The sequence below is a fragment of the Melopsittacus undulatus genome (assembly GCF_012275295.1).
Source record: "Melopsittacus undulatus isolate bMelUnd1 chromosome W unlocalized genomic scaffold, bMelUnd1.mat.Z SUPER_W_unloc_2, whole genome shotgun sequence".
Taxonomy (NCBI): Eukaryota; Metazoa; Chordata; class Aves; order Psittaciformes; family Psittaculidae; genus Melopsittacus; species Melopsittacus undulatus.
The window spans coordinates 830,781-849,490 of record NW_022993944.1 but is presented as its reverse complement, the minus strand read 5'-3'; the positions used below and the strand labels follow the sequence as shown (position 1 = coordinate 849,490).

The window sequence follows — 18,710 nt, the reverse complement described above, 5'->3', positions numbered from 1 at the left end:
AGGACTTTTGGGGTGTTTCCAAAGGGGACTTTGGGACTTTTTGGGGATTTTCAGGGAGGAACCACCACGGACCATTACCTCACGTGTCTTGCAACTGGTATAAGACTGCCTTTTGCTAACAGTGGTGTTAACTCCCCTATTTTCAAGGCTATGTTCCCACAACCTGTACCAAACAGTACTTTTCTATTTTTGTGTGTTTCACCACGGACCATTATCTAGTGTCACTGACACAGAAGGTAAGCATTTAAATACAGTCAAATTTAGAAGACTCATTCAAATGCAATAAAAACTAGAATCTTTGAATAAAGCAAGGAATGCATCTCTTCTCTTGAGACTGCTAATTCTGAGAGGTGTAGAGGGATGTGGTAGGGTGAGGAATCATCTGAGAATGAACTAAGTTATCCCTAAAAGAGATAATGAGATATTTAAATGTGCAACCAGGAGTACTGAGTAGGTGTGGAGAGATGCACATACCTGCATATAGAACAGAAATTTAATAAAATCATTCTTCCATCTATTGGAGTATAATAACTGGATGTCAGTTTTCCAAAACTGTGAGTACTAGTGATTATTTATGAAGTGCTGTGGTGGATTTGTGATGATCAAGTAAAAAATTAAAGCTGGATGTTTTTCTAAAAGGTACTGTGGTTTATGCAAGAATTAGTTGCAGAAAGTTCCTTATCAGTTGCAATTCAGAGGACATTAAACAATGCATGATTTATTTTTGGTTTAGTCAGTGGCTAAATCCATATTTTTACAGATACATCTAATGTCTTTTAACAAACCTTGACATATAAATCTTTGGTTATTAATTTTTTTTTTTTTCTGAAACATGTGGAACTGTTCAAATTTTTTATATAGGTATGTTTGAGGCATGGTTCTGATCCATATTTGTATATATTGTATTCCCATTTCTATTCTTCAGTCTTTGTGATTTAAGATATTGTGATACAATATGTTATGCTGATCAGTTGATTAGAGTTTATGAATAATTTTATCTTTTTAAGGGAAATCTATTTCTTAATTTAAATAACCATAATAAATTGGATCACTTATGGCATCACACATTATTTACAAACTGTATAGACAGTCTTTCCACCTATATGAACGGAGCTCATATGCACTTGCATAATCCTGCTGAGTTTAATGAAAATGTTTAGAGCGCCATTTAAAATTGTACTTTAATCTATGAAGAGTCTAGTTTTAACTACGTGCTACAAAAGATTGAGTATGTATAACTGATGTTATTGCTTAAGCATGACTAACTGTACATTGTTCTGTTTGCATTTTGTCAAAAACCTTACTAACTTTTTTTCTTCATTTAGAAAATTTGCATTTTCTTCATAACAATATTGTAACTTATTACTTCCTTTCCTTACAGGTAAAGGAAAGAGATGGAAAAACTTGTATTTTATATTGGAGGGAAATGATGCCCAACTTATTTATTTTGAAAGTGAAAAACGAGCCACAAAACCTAAAGGATTAATAGACCTTAGTGTGTGTTCAGTCTATGGAGTACATGACAGTTTATTTGGCAGGTAGGACTCTTGTTTTTTAATTCTTGTACATGCAGCAGGATGGTTAACTACTAGTTTGAGGCATATACAAGATACAGTCAATATGTCACTAATGAACAAGTTGGCCTGGCACAATAAATTGCTTTTTGACACCTGAGTCCTTGTCACTGTCAGCATGTGGGGTTTTTTTAGGTTTTGCTGATTGTGAAAGCACTGTAACTCGTTTCATACTGCATTTTATTCCATAATTGGTGTGGATTGCAAGAGCATATGTGAACATACTTAACTGATTAATGGTAACTTCTTAAGCTATGGCAACTTGATTGCTAACAACTATTCATAAACAACTTCTAGTAAGACATTTTAGAACTTAGTCTTAAGATTTTCTCATGTAATACAACGTGATAATGATTTGGCCTTTTGCATTGCCATTTTTCAATATTGTGCATTAATTGTTCCATATTTCATATTACAGGCATTAAAAATATTATCATAGAATCAGCTAGGTTGGAAAAGACCTTTAAGATCATAGTCCAGCCATTACCCCAGGACTGCCAAGTCCACCATTAAACCATATCACTAAGGGCATAATCTACATGGGTTTTGAACACTTCCAGGGATGATGCTTACACCACTTCCCTGGGAAGCCTGTTCCAATAACCTATTAATCTTTCTGTGAAGAAATTTTTCCTAATATCCAGTCTAAACCTCCCCTGGTGCAGCTTGAGTCCTTTACCTCTTGTCCTATCACTTGTTACTTGGGAGAAGAGACCAGCCGCCTCCTCTCTCCATCCTCCTTTCAAGGAAGTTGTAGAGAGCGATAAGGTCCCCCCGAGCTTCTTTTCTCCAGACCAAACAACGCTAGTTCCCTCAGCCATTCCTCATAAGACTTGTGCTCTAGGCCCTTCACCAGCTTTGTTGCCCTTTTCTGGACCCGCTCCAGCAACTCAAATGTCTTTCTTGTAGTGAGGGGCCCAGAAGTGAACACAGGATTCGAGGTGTGGCCTCACCAGTGTTGAGTACAGGGGGATGATCAGTGCCCTAGTCCTGCTGGCCAAACTATTTCTGATACAGGCCAGGTTGCCATTGGTCTTCTTGGCTACCTGGGCACAAGCTGGGTCATATTCAGCCAGACATCATTCAGCACCCCCAGGTCCTTTTCCACTGGGCATCTTTCCAGCAACTTCTCTCCAGTCCTGTAGAGTTGCTTGGGGTTTTTGTGGCCCAAGTGCAGGACCCAGCTCTCTTAGCCTTGTTGAACCTCATACCATTGGCCACAGCCCATCGATTCAGCCTGTCCAGATCCTTTTACAGAGCCTTCCATCTCCAGCAAATCAAGATTCTTTCCCAACTTGGTGTCACCTGCAAATTTACTGAGGGTGCACTTAATCCCCTCATCCAGATCATTAATAAAGATATTAAATAACACTGGCCCTAATAACAAGCCCTGGGGGACACCACTAGTGATGGGTTGCTAACTAGATGTGATACCATTTACCTCCACTCTTTGGGCTTGGCCAGCCAGCCAATTTCCAACTCAGCGAAGAATCTACCTATCCAGGCCATGAGCAGCCATTTTCTTCAGGGGAATGCTGTGGAAGATAGTCTTAAATGCTTTACTGAAGTCCAGATAGACAATGTCTACAGCCTTTACCTCATCAACCAGGTTGATCACCTTGTCATAGGAGATTACTTGGTCAAACAGGAGTCAAAACACTTTCTATATCATTGGTAACTAAGATGAAACATGTCACATATTTTATTTTTTTAATTGTTACTTACAAAAAAAGAATTGCGTTCCTGTGTGCTATAGAAGAAAATGATGCATTTACTTCTACAAATGTTATTATTTTTTTATAACAGAGAGAAAAATTCATTAAACAGATGCTCTGGTTATTCCATGCATCTTAATATATATAAAAAGTAATTAATCAACTTTAAGTCTTTTACAGAGATAATGTGAAGATAGGTGCTTAGAATTAGTGGCATTCCTTAAGATGCAAAGATCTGGTGTTCTTGCAAAATCTAATTTTTATGCACTTAATAATTTTGAAAAATTTACTCAACTATTGCAAGGAGGAGTCATAGATATGAGAGTACCATTAAAAAAATAACAATTACTGAAATGTTCCTCATGTAAGTTGGCAATTATGCAGGAAGCTTTGGTGTAAACTGTAAACAAGGAACATTCTTGCTTAATGATGACTGTTAAGTAGCTTCTAAGAAATGGTGTACTGTGGTTTCAAATGTAGTTGGGTAATAAGTAACACTAAAAATGTGTGTAGAAATATAATGCATGTTTACACCTGCTTGGGAAAGCTGTTGGTGAAGAATTGTAGTGGAGACAAAATTACTCTTATATTTTAAGTAGGTGGCAAAAACTACTTTTCCGCTTTACTCAGAACAGTGAGGGCTGTAGCTTCACGTCTCTTGCAACAATGATTTATTAGCCCCTGACCTGGCTACTTCTTGCCCCCTTCCCCCATACTCCTGTGGACATGGCCACAAAATGCCATGCCAGTATTTCCCTAAGCAATGGAGGGGGAGAAGGGAAAACTGAAATATCATTTGCAAGTGGAATAAGATACTTCATGTAACACTGTGTTTCGGAGAGCTAAATTCCTTGAAGGTAATGTGGAAGGCCATGAATCAAGTGTGCACTTTAGCTTCTAATGTAGCAGTATAAAGTATTTTTAACACTTCCTGACAAATTAGTGTAGATATATAAAATGGTAAAGATGTTATAATTGCATTTAAAGCTTTAGAAGTTTGTATCACACATACTGAATGATTGGTATGGGATCCCATACACGTTTGATTGGTGGTGAGAGGTGTGGAAATCATTCAGATAATGGAATCATAGAATCATAGAATGGTTAAGGTTTGAAAGGACCTTAAGATCATCTAGTTACAACGGGCAGAGACACCTCACACTAGACCATGTCGCCCAAGTCTCTATACAACCTGGCCTTGAACACCGCCAGAGATGAAGCATTTCCCACTTCCTTGGGCAACCTATTCCAGTGCCTCACCACCCTCACAGTAAAGAACTTCTTCCTTGTATCTAACCTGAACTTCCCATTTAAGCTTGAACCTGTTACCCCTTGTCCTATCACTACAATCACTGGTGAAGAGTCTCTCTCCAGCATCCTTGTAGGCCCTCTTCAGATACTGGAAGGCTGCTACGAGGTTTCCACACAGCCTTCTCTTCTCCAGGCTAAACAGCCCCAACTTTCTCAGACTGTCTTCATATGAGAAGTGCTCCAGCCCCCTTATCATCCCCTTGGCCCTCCTCTGGACTTGTTTCAATAGCTCAGTGTCCTTATGTTGAGGACACTAGAACTGCACACAATATTCCAAGTGGGGTCTCACAAGAGCAGAGTAGATGGGCAGAATCACCTCCTTTGACCTGCTGGTCAAGTTTCTTTTGATGCAGCCCAGGATATGGTTGGCTTTCTGGGCTGCAAGAGCACACTGGAGACAGCTCATGTTAATTTTCTCATTGACCAATACCCCCAAGTCCTTCTCCGCAGAGCTGCTCTGAATCTCTTCTCTGCCCAACCTGTAGAATCATAGAATAGTTAGGATTGGAAAGGACCTCAAGATCATCTAGTTCCAACCCCCTGCCATGGGCAGGGACACCTCACACTAAACCATATCACCCAAGGCTTCATCCAACCTGGTCTTGAACACTGCCAGGGATGGAGCATTCGCTACCTCCGTAGGCAACCCATTCCAGTACCTCACCACCCTAACAGTAAAGAATTTCTTAGCTGTGCCTGGGATTGCCCCAGCCCAGGTGTAGGATCTTACACTTTGCTATGAGGTTGGCATTGGTCCAATAAGGAATTCCTTATGTTAATATAGTTTCCTGAACTCCTAAAACAACAAATCCATAATGTATCAATAAGTGGTTGTGAACTAATGCTGAACCTGTGCATCATATAAAATGTTTCTGAGGAATAGTCCTCATTAACAAGTCTTTTAATGTTATCAGGTGTATTTTGCCTCAACTATATGTCAGTATACATGCATATTCAATACAAACTGTTTCAAGTTTCTTAAATATTCTTAGGCAAATTAGTTGAACTGCAGTGCAATTTTCTTGAAATTACGTAATTCATTCAAACCAAAATGCACTTTTGAAGCATGTAGAAACTTTTCTTGTTGAGTTTTTCCCTACTTTGTTTGTTTGTTTTTAAGGCCAAACTGTTTTCAGATAGTAGTTCAGCACTTCAGTGAAGAGCATTACATCTTTTACTTTGCAGGAGAAACTCCAGAACAAGCACAGGTGAGACTTTTTGTTGGTAAATATAATTTTGAAAGTATTTTTTTGTTTTGTTGTGTTTAATGATATATTCCTTCTCTAATAGAAAGCAAGCATACCACAGATGATGGCTGTGTTTATCCTGCAAATATTACCCTGCAACAGTAACAGATCTGTAAGGGAAATAGTTGGTGCTGAGAATCCAGTATGTATGCTACCTGCACTTTAGGGATTTTACTTTGGACAAGTTCTAATCTGGTCCCATGGACTGAACTTCCATTAGTTTCCATTTCCATTAGATATTTCTGGAGAATATTATTTGGAGTAGTTGTTCTGGGTTCATCTGTAGTAGTTAAAAAAGAACTGTCATGGTTTAAGCCCAGCTGGTAACTCAGAACCACGCAGCCTCTCACTCACTCCCCCCCCCCTTCTTCCCCATACTTCCAGGAGCATCCCTCCAAGAAGAAGGGGGAGAATGAGGAAGAGGCTGCATGGTTCTGAGTTGCCAGCTGGGCATAAACCACGACATTAGTTCAGTCCAAAAAAAATTGTTTGCTCTCCAACACTCTTCCATGTAACGAACCAGAGAATGATAAGTGGGAGTTTTGCTTCAAGAGCACATTCTGAACTAAAATGCTAATGCAGGTATGCCCACCAATCAGAATCTATTGAGCTTTTAACAGTTGCTTGTCCTGTCCATAAACTGGTCATTGTTTATAGTCTTAGGCCCTGCTCTTGCATAAAAAATAAGGGTTGGGTTTTGTTTGTTTTACATTGATATCATTAAGTTATTGGCTCACTAGCAGTTCATGTTTGCTGATTAAAAATTGTAGTAATGGAGTCTAATTCTCTAAAAGTCACCCCCAGGAAGATCCGATAATGTTCTTATTCATAAAGTTGGTTTGGTATTCCAGAGCTCAGAAATATACCTGTTGTGTTAGAAGTTAGGCTATGCATTTTATTTTATTTAGGAATGTGTAGTAGGCAGAATATCCTGTCCTGTTCTCTGAACATTTGGTATAATCTGCTTTTGGTTTAGATTTGCTTAACTCTTGAGCTGTTCACTGCATTTAGATAGAATACTAGGATTTCTTTTATAAAATGATACTGGTTCAGACAAGTCAGATGTTTTACTGATACTTCTCAGAAGACAGAGCTCTCTATACATTGTAACATTTCACAGAAGGATAGTTTTGTCAATATACTAAGGAAAGTTTGATGGATTTGATATAAGTGGTGAATATCAAAGCAGTTGTCCAATGGATTGCATGTTTTCTGAGGTTTGTACAAACCATTAAACAAATATAGAGTGTTAGCCTCATATGCTAATGTCATTGTGCATAATATGGTGCATTGTTCATACTTGCTGCTTTAAATATTGTTATTTAATGGGATAGGCTTTTGTCCTGAGTTCAGAAGTGGCAATCATTTTCTCCTTAGTAGCTGATGCAGGTCTGTGTTTTTGACTTTCATCCTGGGAACAGCACTGATAACACTGATGTTTTTAGTTACTGCTCAAATGTTTAGTCTGACCAAGGACTTTCTGAGTCGCATGCTATGCCAGGGAGGAGGGGAAGCCAGGAGGAAGCAGATACAAGGACACCTGATCGAAACTAGCCAAAGAGGTATTCCATACCACAGCACGTCATGCCCAGGATGTAACTGAGAGTTACCCGGAAGGGCTGGTTCACTGCTCGGTCGGGCTGGGTATCAATGGGTGGTATTGTATTGTCTTAACTTGTTATTTCCCTTATCATTATTATTATTGGTGGTAGCAGTAGTGGTTTTGTGTTATAGTTTAGTTACTGGATTGTTCTTATCTCAACCCGTGGGAGTTACATTCTTTTGATTCTCCCCTTGTCGTTCCGGGAGCGGGGGGGATGAAGGGGGGGGGAAATGAGCGAGTGGGCTATGTCGGTCTGAGTTACTGACTGCCCTTAAACCACAACAGTTCTTTTTTTTATCTCAACAAAGGGTTGAGATAACGACAGATCTGACCATAGTGTGTCTAATCATATTTGTGATAAGCATTCATTGTTTTGGATTAATAGTCACTCGTCACAATGCTGATTTATTGGCTCTCAAAGATGTTGTTCTTGATCTCACAGTTTCAGCATGTCGTACCTTACTTACAGCTGGTATTTTCTGTGTTAGTTTTTGTCAGATAGGGGGCTTGGGCTAAGGTTCTTGTTTCATTGTACTTTATGGTAATGTCTTGTAATATGGGCAGGCTCCAGCAGTAGGGCAGGATGGACGTGGCTATGGACTTGTACCTAGCCATCCCGCTGCTCGTCACCATCATGGCCCTTCTCCTCACCTCCGTCTTTGTGAGGCTGTGGGGAGCTGAGGAGGAGTGGCCCCAGGAGCTGCCTGTGGCTGAACTGGCCCGGGAGAGTGGCCCTGAGGACCAAGCAGTGGCGGGAGTAGGGCCAGAGGCCGGGAGGGAGCGGCTGCTGGTGAAGGAGGTTGGGGCGGTCGAGGAGGGCAAGGAGGCAGTTGCCGAACAGCGGGAGGAGGCAGTGGAGGAATCGGGCCCCGCAGCGGAGCCCAGCCCTGTGGAGACCAAGAGCATCCCCTGGCAGCCACCCGCCGAGCCTCACGAGCCCGAGCCCCAGGAGGATGCAGGAGACTATGCAGCACTTTCAAGCAAGGTAGAGAAGGAATATCTGGACTCAGAAAAAGAGAAGCTGGTGGTGAGAGAGCTGGCAAGCACAGCAGATCACCAGCCCTAGTGACAAGCACAGCAGCTACACCAGCCCTAGTGACAAGCACAGCAGCATCATTTGAGAGGTCTGAAGGTTTTGAATGGCCTTTGGGTACCCTTGGGACCTGCCTGCTGATTGTGAGGGGGATCAGCATGTTGGCACACATACAGAGTGTGTTTTATCCATGACAATTTTGTCTGATCTCAAAAGTTAAGCAGAGTCAGGTTTGGGTCTTGTCTAGGGTTAGACAACGATATAGGAGGAGCAAGAGGTTTTCCCCAAGGCTGGACAGTCATGAGTGGCAGGGTGTGTGGGACAGTATGGGAAAGTATCTAGTCCACTGGGCCCCTCCAGTGCTTTGAAAGCATCAGAGATGGAAGGCAGCTGTATAGAGTCCCCAACGACAAGTTGCAGAAACTGCTGAAGGGGAGGGTGAATTATTTTGAGCCCAGTGGGCCAATTACACTTCAGGCCATCAGGGCAGAGATGCAACATAGAGATGGGTGGACTTAGCAATGGACACTATTGCCCAGGTTATTCACGAGTGTGAACACTGCACACAGCCTCTCCTGCTCTGAAAGACTGTTACAAGAGATGGAGCCTGACATCATGGACTGGATGGACTCAGCAGCTTTATAGAGATTGGTCCATGCACTAAGATAAGAGTGCACTGAGATAAGACTGATGGTATACTGAAAATGTGGGATCTGAGAATTATGTGAATGGTATGGAATAAGGGGTGGATATTGTCCTGGGTTCAGCACTAGCAGTCATTTTTCTCCTTCTTAGTAGCTGGTGCAGGTCTGTGTTTTTGACTTTCAGCCTGAGAACAGCGCTGATAACACTGCTGTTTTTAGTTACTGCTCAAATGTTTAGTCTGATCAAGGACTTTCTGAGTCTCATGCTCTGCCAGGGAGGAGGGGAAGCCAGGAGGAAGCAGAGACAGGACACCTAACCCAAACTAGCCAAAGGGATATTCCATACCACAGCACGTCATGCCTAGGATGTAAATTGAGAGTTACCCGGAAGGGCGAGTTCATTGCTCGGTCGGGCTGGGTATCGGCAGATGGTAAGTGGTTGTATTCTCTTCCCTTGTTATTTCCCTTATCATTATGATTACTGGTAGTAGCAGTAGTGGTTTGTGTTATACCTTAGTTACTGGACTCTTCCATGGACCATCCCTAAAATTTTTGCTGAGTTCATTAAGTCCATGATGTCAGGCATCATATGTCATAAGAGTCTTTCAGGACAGGAAAGATAGTGTGTAGTGTTGGATTGTTGCCTGCTCATGACACCACTGAACTTGTCTGGTCTCACCAAAATTCATTCTTTCTTGTGGTGATGATCAGAGGGAAGTCAGGTTCACTTGATGATGACCTGAGGGCAGTACTGGAAGACTCCTACTGCTGCTGCCAGCTTTTCCCATGACTTAATGCTCTGCTGACGATCATGACAGTACATATTTTCTTTTCAAAGCCCAGAGTGGAGGAGAAAGGCATTTACTTGGTGAGCTACAGAAGTGTTATATAGCAGGCAACAGCATATAATTGAGATCATTGGCTGTTTTCCATCAATATTAAATCCCTTTGAGGCAAACACCGGAATTCCCTACTTCTTGCATTACCCACAATGTACATCCAGGTCCCTGAGCAAAGGCAATCCCACAAGTGGGTTTACCTTTACCTGAAGCATGAATAACCCAGACTGTCTTCCCCAACAAATTCTTTATGTGCACCACAGGAACACTTTCCCCCTATACAGTATGTAAAAGTTCTGATTGGGCTGGGACAGCCCTATTAGCAAACCCCCTAGTGTTGACCAACCAGGTGGTTTTTGCTAAATGTGTATTCCAGTGTTTGAAAGTCCCCCCACCCATTGCTCTCAGTGTAGTTGTTAACAGCCCATTGTACCATTTGATTTTCCCAGAGGCTGGTGCATGGTAGGGGATGTGATATACCCACTCAATGCCATGCTCTTTGGCTCAAGTGTCAATGAGATTATTCCAGAAATGAGTCCTATTGTCTGACTCAATTCTCCCAGGGGTGCTGTGTCACCACAAGACTTGTTTCTCAAGGCCCAGGGTAGTGTTCCAGGCAGTGGCGTGGGGCACAGCATGTTTCCAGCCATTCGGTGGTTGCTTCCACCATGGTAAGCACATGGTGCTTGCCTTGGCAGGTCGGTGTGATTGTGATTGATATAGTAAATCTGCCTGAACTCCGCATATTTGTACTTCAGCCATCATCCCCCATACCAGAAAAGCTTTAACTTCTTGACTTGCTTAATTGCAGTACATGTTTCACACATTCATGAATAATGTCGGCAATAGTGACCATGGTCAAGTCCACCCCTCAATCCTGAGAACATCTATACATTGCATCTCTAGCCTGAGGTATCATGGGCCCACCAGGCTAAAAATAATTTACCCTCATGTTGCCAATCTAAATCCATCTGAGCCATTTCAATCTTAGCAACTTTGTCCACCTATTGGTTCTTCTGATGTTCCTCAGTGGCCCAACTCTTGAGTACATGAGCATCTACTTGGCATACCTTCACCAGCAGGTTCTGCACCCAGGCAGTGATATCTTGCCGCAGTGCAGCTGCCCAGTTGGGTTTACCTCTGCTTTGCCAGTTGCTCTGCTTCCATTGCTGCTTCCACCCTCAAAGGGCATTTGCCACCATCCATGAGTCAGTATAGATATAAAGTAATGGCCATTTTTTTGTTCAGCAATGTTCAAGGCCAGCTGGATGGCTTTCACCTCTGCAAACTGACTCTCCTTTATCAGTTTCTGAAACTTGTTGCAGGGGACTCCATGCAGCTGCTTTCCATCTCCGATGCTGTTCCATTATACGGCAGGACGTGTCAGTAAACAAGTCATGTTGCTTCTCTTTTTCCGGCAGTTTATTGTATTGTGGGGCTTATTCAGCACGTATCACCTCCTCCTTTATTTGTGACATTCCAAAATCTTTGCCCTCTGGCCAGTCCATGATGACTTCTAGAATACCCGGACAACTGGGAATTCCTGTTCGAGCTCGTTGTGTGATCAGTGCAACCCATTTATTCCATGTATCATCGCTCGCTTGATGTGTAGATGTGACCCTGCCTTTGAACATCCAGCCCAGCATGAGTTACCAGCGTGCCAGGAGGAGCTGTGCTTCTATGTCAGTCATTTCTGAAGCAGCTCAAACCCCTTCATAGGCTGCCAGTATCTTTTATTCAGTTGGAGTTTAGCTGGACTCGGATCCTCTGTAGCCCTAAGTCTAAAAGCAGAGAGGTTGACCTCCACTCTCCCCTGGTGCGTTCTGCCAGACGCTCCAGGTAGGACCATTCTTCCCAGCTGTGTTGCAGAGCACATTTTTCAAATCTTGCCCCTTCTGGACTGGTCCAAGGGCTACTGCATGAACTATCTCTTGTATAATTTGTTCACAGTCTTCTTGTTGCTTAGGGCCCCATTTGAAATCATTCTTCTTCTGGGTCACATGATAGAGAGGGCATACAATCATACTGCAATTTGGGATGTACATTCTCCAAAAGGCCAAAACACTTAAGAAAGCTTGTGTTTCTTTCTTATTAGTCGGTGGAGACATTGCTGTGATCTTGCTGTTCACATCTGTGGGGACCTGGCAATATCCATCTTGCCTTTTTATTCCCAAAAACTGAATCTTCTGTTCAGGTCCCTTGACCTTAGTCTGTTTTATGGCAAACCCAGACTTAAGAAGGGTTTGAATTATTACCTTCTCTTTCTCAAAAGCTTTTTCTCTTGTATTGCCCCACAATGATGTCATCAATGTATTGCTGGTGTTCTGGAGCTTCCCCTGTTCCATGCATTGGATAACTCCAAGTGAAAGCAAACTGTGGCCTGCATTCTGCTGCCAAAGGAATTGAGAAAAATGCATTGGCAATATCAACTGTAGCATCCCACTTGGCTACCTTTGACTCCAGTTCATATTGAAACTTGAGCATGTCTGGTAGGGCAGCACTTACTGGCGGTGTGATCTCATTCAGGCCACAATAATCTACTGTTAGTCTCCCCTCTCCATAAGACTTTCACAATGGCCATATGGGTCTATTAAAGGGTGAGTGGGTCCTGCTGATCACTCCTTGGCTCTCTAAACAACAGATCACGTTATGGATGGCAATCAGGGCACTTCAGGTGGTGTGATATTTCCCCTGGTGCACTGCTGTGGTCACGGTTGGTACATGGGCAAAGAAGTGATTCAGAGCAGCCCTGCGGAGAAGGACGTGGGTTGGTTGGGTTGGTTGATGAGAAAATGAACATGAGCCGACAGTGTGTGCTTGCAGCCCAGAAAGCCAACCGTATTCTGGGCTGCATCGAAAGAAGCGTGACCAGCAGGTCAAAGGAGGTGATCTTTCCCCTCTGCTCTCATGAGACCTCACCTGGAGTATTATGTGCAGTTCTGGTGTCCTCAACATAAAAAGGACATGGAACTGTTGGAACAAGTCCAGAGGAGGGCACAAGGATGATCAGGGGACTGGAGCACCTTCTGTATGAAGACAGGCTGAGAACGTTGGGGCTGTTTAGCCTGGAGAAGAGAAGGCTGCATGGAGACCTCATAGCAGGTTCCAGTATTTGAAAGGGGCCTATAGGGATGCTGGGGATGGACTCCTCATTAGGGACTGTAGTAACAGGGCAAGGAGTATGTGTTCAGACTTAAACAGGAGAAGTTTAGATTGGATATGAGGAATAAATTCTTAACTGTAAGGGTGGTGAGGCACTGGAGTGGGTTGCCCAGGGAGGTTGTGAATGCTCCATCCCTGGCAGTGTTCAAGGCCAGGTTGGAGGAAGCCTTGGGTGACACTGTTTAGTGTGGGGTGTCCCTGCCCACAGCAGGGGAGTTGGAACTGGATGATCTTAAGGTCCTTTCCAACCCTAACTATTCTATGATTCTATGTTGTTCTTTGACCTTCAGCAGCCTCACAGCAGAAGGATCCTCTGAGAGACCAGGCAAAGTAGACAGTTGCTTATTTCTTCCATCTCCAAGACAGCTGTACTAAAAGTCCGTTGGTACCCTTTTGGGTCTTTGAAGTAACTTCTTCTGAGATTCATGGAGCCTCTGGACCACTCACAATGGGGTGCTTTTGAAACTCATTCCCAGTTAGGCTGATTTCAGTCTCCAGTACAGTCAGCTGTTGGGATCTCCCTGTCCCTCCAGAAATACAAATCTGTTCTACTCTTTTATAGCTTGATGGCATCAGGCTACCCTATACACCATACACCAGTATCTACTATTGCCTTATACTCCTGTGGGACCAACATGCCCAGGCATCTGATCCACACAGTCCAGTAAACCTGATTTTCCCTCTCTTCCACCTGGCCGGAGGCAGGGCCCCTCTCATAGCGATCATAAGATTCTTTACTTACTTCTACACAGGGATTCAGCTGTTCCAGTTCATCCTGGAAACTGCTTACCAGAGACTGGAGCAGTGACTTTCTTGTGAGGATCATCATTGACCATTGTTTTCCTTTTCAATTCACACACTCATTTCTCCACAAGTGAGGTGAGTTTTCCATCCCACTTCCTCATGTCTTCTCCATGATTCAGCAGCTAAAACCATAGGGTGGCCTGTGGCATGTACCTCCTATATCTTCCCTCTTGAGCAATAGGGTACCTTCTGTTAATAGCTGAGATGCGGGTCTGTACATATGGGGAACTAGACAGATTGTCTCTCAATTTCAAGCAATCCTGGGAAAGGAGTTTTTCTACAGCTGAACTGATGGAAGGGCCAAAATTATCTTCAAAGTCCTGGAGCTGATGACTCACACCATCCACTATTGGTTCTGCTGTATCCCTCTGGCTCACTGATGCCAGTGAGTGGGCATATGATGATGGTGCACTCCGTGTAAATTTCTGCCACATGGGTCTTGTACTTTTGATTTCATCTGGATCTACGGGTTTACTCCCAGCATCCAATTTATGATAAATTATGTCTAGAATTGATAATTCCCTCAGGTACTGGAGGACTTTCTCCACTGTGGTCTACTTCCCTGTGCGACATATAACATCGTCCTTGTAGGGATAACTTTCCTTCACAGCTGCCAAGAGCCACCTCCAGAGGCTGAGGACTCATTTCTCTTTTGCAATCACTTTGTCAGTTTCTCCTTGCCTAGGAAATGATCCAAGCTGCTTGGCTTCCCTACCTCATAATTCTTCTATGCCACATTGTCCTAGCATCAGTCACACTAGACCATGCTGCCCAAGACTCTGTCCAACCTGACCTTGAACACTGACAAGGATGGACACTTCCTTGGGCAACCTGTTCCAGTACCTCACCACCCTCACAGCAAAGAACTTCTTCCTTGTATCTAACCTGAACTTCCTGTTTAAGTTTGAACCTGTTACCTCTTGTCCTATCACTACAGTCACTGGTGAAGTCTCTCCCCAGCATCCTTGTAGAATCGTAGAATCATAGAATAGTTAGGGTTGGAAAGGACCCTAAGATCATCTAGTTCCAACCCCCCTGCCATGGGCAGGGACACCTTACACTAAACCATATCACCCAAGGCTTCATCCAACCTGCTCTTGAACACCACCAGAGATGGAACATTCACAGCTTCCTTGGGCAACCCATTCCAGTGCCTCACCACCGTCACAGTAAAGAACTTCTTCCTTATATGCAATCTAAACTTCCCCTGTTTATTACCCCTTGTCCTATTACTACAGTCCCTAATGAACAGTCCCTCCCCATCATCCCTGTAGCCCCCCTCCTTCAGATACTGGAAGGCTGATATGAGGTCTCCACTCCAGGGTGAAGAGCCCCAACTTTCTCAGCCTATCTTCATAAGAGCGGTGCTCCAGTCCCCTGCTCATCCTTGTGGCCCTCTTCTGGACTTGTTCCAACAGTTCCATGTCCTTTTTATGTTGAGGACACCAGAACTGCACACAATACTCCAGGTGAGGTCTCACGAGAGCAGAGGGGCAGGATCACCTCCTTTGACCTGCTGGTCACGCTCCTTTTGATGCAGCCCAGGATACGGTTGGCCTTCTGGGCTGCAAGTGTACCTTGCCAGGCCATGTTAAGTTTCTCATCAACCAACCCCCAAGTCCTTCTCCACAGGGCTACTGTCATGGGTTCAGCAGTAGCTCATGCTCTGCCAGTGAGGAGGGAGAGATAGGGCGCCTGGTCTGGGCTAGTCGGGGAGGTATTCCATACCACAGCACGTCCTGCTTGGGGAGGGGACTGGAAGCTGGCCGGGAGGGAAGGAGTTAACACACCGGGCTGAGCTCGGGGAGGCAACGGGAAGCTCTCTCTGGGGCTTCCGGCTGCTGGCCTCGTGGTGGCGGGTGGTATCGTATTCTCTTTCCCTGTTTGTCTCCTTTAACATTGATTTGTTATTGGTACCGGTAGTTATTTCTGTTATACCTTGATTGCTGGACTGATTTTACCTCGATCTGTGGGAGTTGTATCCCTCCGGCTCTCCTTCCCATCCCTCCGGGAGTGGGAAGGTGAGGGGGGGGGGGGGGGGGGGGGAAGGGAAACAAAGGGGGAACTGTGCAGACTTAGTTTAAACCGTTTTTATCTCAATCCGTGGGGGCTACATTCTTTGGATTCTTCTTCCTAACTCTCCGGGAGTAGGGAGACTTGGTTTAAACTACGACAGCTACTCTGAATCATTTATCTGCCCAACCTGTGGCTGTGGATAGAGAAGTTACCTCTTCCTATTCCTCTGATTCTTGTACTAATTCTTCTCATTCCTCTCATTCAGATGTCGCCCCCTCTAGTTTGTACATCGAGTCTTCTTCATCTTCCTTCACTACATGAGTTGCTCTTCATGCTTTTCGTTTTCATCTCCTCTTGCTTATAGGGGGGCAACTGATAGTGGCACGGATTGGTCCTTTGGTTCAGCTGCAGTGCCTGCTACTGGGGTTGGAGTGGCTGAAGTGTCTTTCACTGGGGTTGGAGTGGTTGCCATGCTTGTTGCTGTGGATGGAGCAACTGTATTGTCTGTTGATTTGCTATTAGATCTAGATACATCTTTTTCCTACTCCTTACAGAGCAGGGCTCTCTAGGTATAGGCTAAACCCCAGCACATTGCGGTGATTTATTCCTCTCTGGTATTGCCAGGACAACAGCACACCCTGTCTAAGTGTTCTGCTATTTTTTTCAGATTTCGCACTTGTTCAGGAGTGAAGTTCCAAAGCACTGGAAGGGCCCACTGGCCTAGGTATTTGCCCATCCAGTCCCACACTCCCTGCCACTTATGACTGTCCAGCATCAGGGAAGATTTCTTGGTGGCATTCTTAAATAGGCATTTAACCTTAGACAAGACCCAAGCCTGAGTCTGCTTAGCTTCCAAGATCAGACAAGATCAGGTGTTCTTGGGGTGGTATGGCCCTAATTAAAACCTATGCAGTATATGCAACAACAGTCATATTCCCAGCAAAAGGAGCAGACTGGTTTCAAGGGTGCCGCGGCCAGGTGGAGGGGAGAAAACACCGATACGATGTAGATTCACAAAATGCTCCGTTTATTGATTACAAGGCTGCTCTTAATATACTGTCTTACACGCGATCACGCATTACTTGATTGGCTGCTTCACTTTGCCCACGAGGGATACACGCTCCCCTTTACCTCTCCTGATTGGTTTCACACCTTCGCTTCAGCTTAGCGTTACATCATGCTTCTGCAATTACTGGCATCCTGTTATTGCATTCCTGTTTTGCTGATCTTGACACTTCTTCTTCTTTTAACCTGGGGTCATAAGTTCACTTTCTCACAGCTTGCTGTAGGCCTGTTCAAGTGCCCATGCTCGACCCCCAACATCTCCCCCTCTTTTTTCAAATAAAGCGTTCGTCATCTGCTGCATGCGTTGCATAATACATTGTAACAAACAAGGTCCAAAAAACAAAATTAACAACATAATCATTATTGGTCCGCTAAACATCATGATTAAACTCCTTAACCAACTACTTATTTCTAGCGATTTTAACCAAGAGTCTATAGGATTTGTTTCTACAGTAAGTTCTTTCATATTTTCTTTAAGTTCAAACAACTTCTTGTGAATAGATTCAGAATGATCAGAAAGATTCATACAACACATGCCCAGAAGCATTCTAATGCAAAGGGGATGTGAAGCAGCTGCAGAAGTAAACTGTACAGTGTTAACAGTCAAGGAGTTACACTCCCCCTTTTTTTTTTTTTTTTTTTTTTTGATCAGACAAAGAGCCATTTATTGCAAAGCTTTAACTCCTTATATACTATTGCTTACACACACCTACAGCAATTTGGCATATCATGATTGGATACTTGTCTTGAAGACCCTTAGTGACTAACATATAATTGGTTAAGCACAGGTGTGAGAACTTGACCTCGAATGCTTGCCAACAGTCCACAGTTCTCATAACTCAGTGAATTCCAGCTTCTTCTTATCTTGCTTGCTTAGGCTTCCTCGGGCCTCTCACGGCCTTGCTGTATCCCTCGGAGTTATTCAGAGCTCATGTACCAAATATTCATTTTCCTGTGAGAACATTGTCTCCACATCTCCCCCTTTTTATTTCTACTAAAAGTTTTTTACAATTTGGGATATTTGCTCTGTCACTGCTGGACTTGTGTAACATAACAACCCACTACTCTAGGCAGCATTATTTCAGTAAGATTAGTGTGATTTGAAGTCACTTGAACCTTTATAACATGTGGCATACCAGTGAATCCTACACACCATGTAACAAGTTGGAATAGTTGGGATTTAACAGATGTGCTCAGTATAATTGTCCATTACCCATGGTCACACATAATAGAACAGATATTGCAAAGATTTTACACAGATTTCTATCATTGCTGTTTCTTTATGTTGTTCTGCGGCTTTATACTTTTCGCTGGCAGTCAGTATGGTCCTGTTGATAGCTGTACACAGCTGGGCCTACCCTTTTTCTCCTGTATGGCTCTCTGATAACAGCGGAGGCCATCCCTCACATCAAGGTCTGGCATGGCATGTGTCTCCACCGCTCTACACCTGCTGGGTTGCAGCCAGCAGCGGAGCTAAAGGTTCTTCTTGGTGGCAGACACAGAGGCCAACCCAGTCTTGCCCTTGACTGTGGTAGCAGGCATTTGGTCAATCTCTGTCCTTGCACCTTGTTGTCAATGCAGAGTTTCACCTGCTTCACCCAGTAACAAGTAACTACTACAGCAAAGCACACACAGATTTACATTAGCAGAGTAACTATTACAGAGTGCATCAGCATGTTGAAGATGCTAATGACATT

At 43.7% G+C, this 18,710-nt stretch overlaps 1 protein-coding gene across 5 annotated transcripts in view; it reads left to right on the top strand.

Moving 5' to 3' along the window:
• The window catches only part of LOC117438219 (ras GTPase-activating protein 1-like), a 167,211-nt gene that overhangs the window by 105,945 nt on the left and 42,556 nt on the right, over nt 1-18,710 (top strand). For all 5 annotated transcript variants that reach the window (XM_034073721.1, XM_034073720.1, XM_034073718.1 and 2 more), the window contains exons 11-12: nt 1,382-1,538; nt 5,721-5,808. In XM_034073721.1, coding sequence (XP_033929612.1) covers nt 1,382-1,538; nt 5,721-5,808 — 245 coding nt within the window. The remainder of the gene's footprint in view (nt 1-1,381; nt 1,539-5,720; nt 5,809-18,710) is intronic.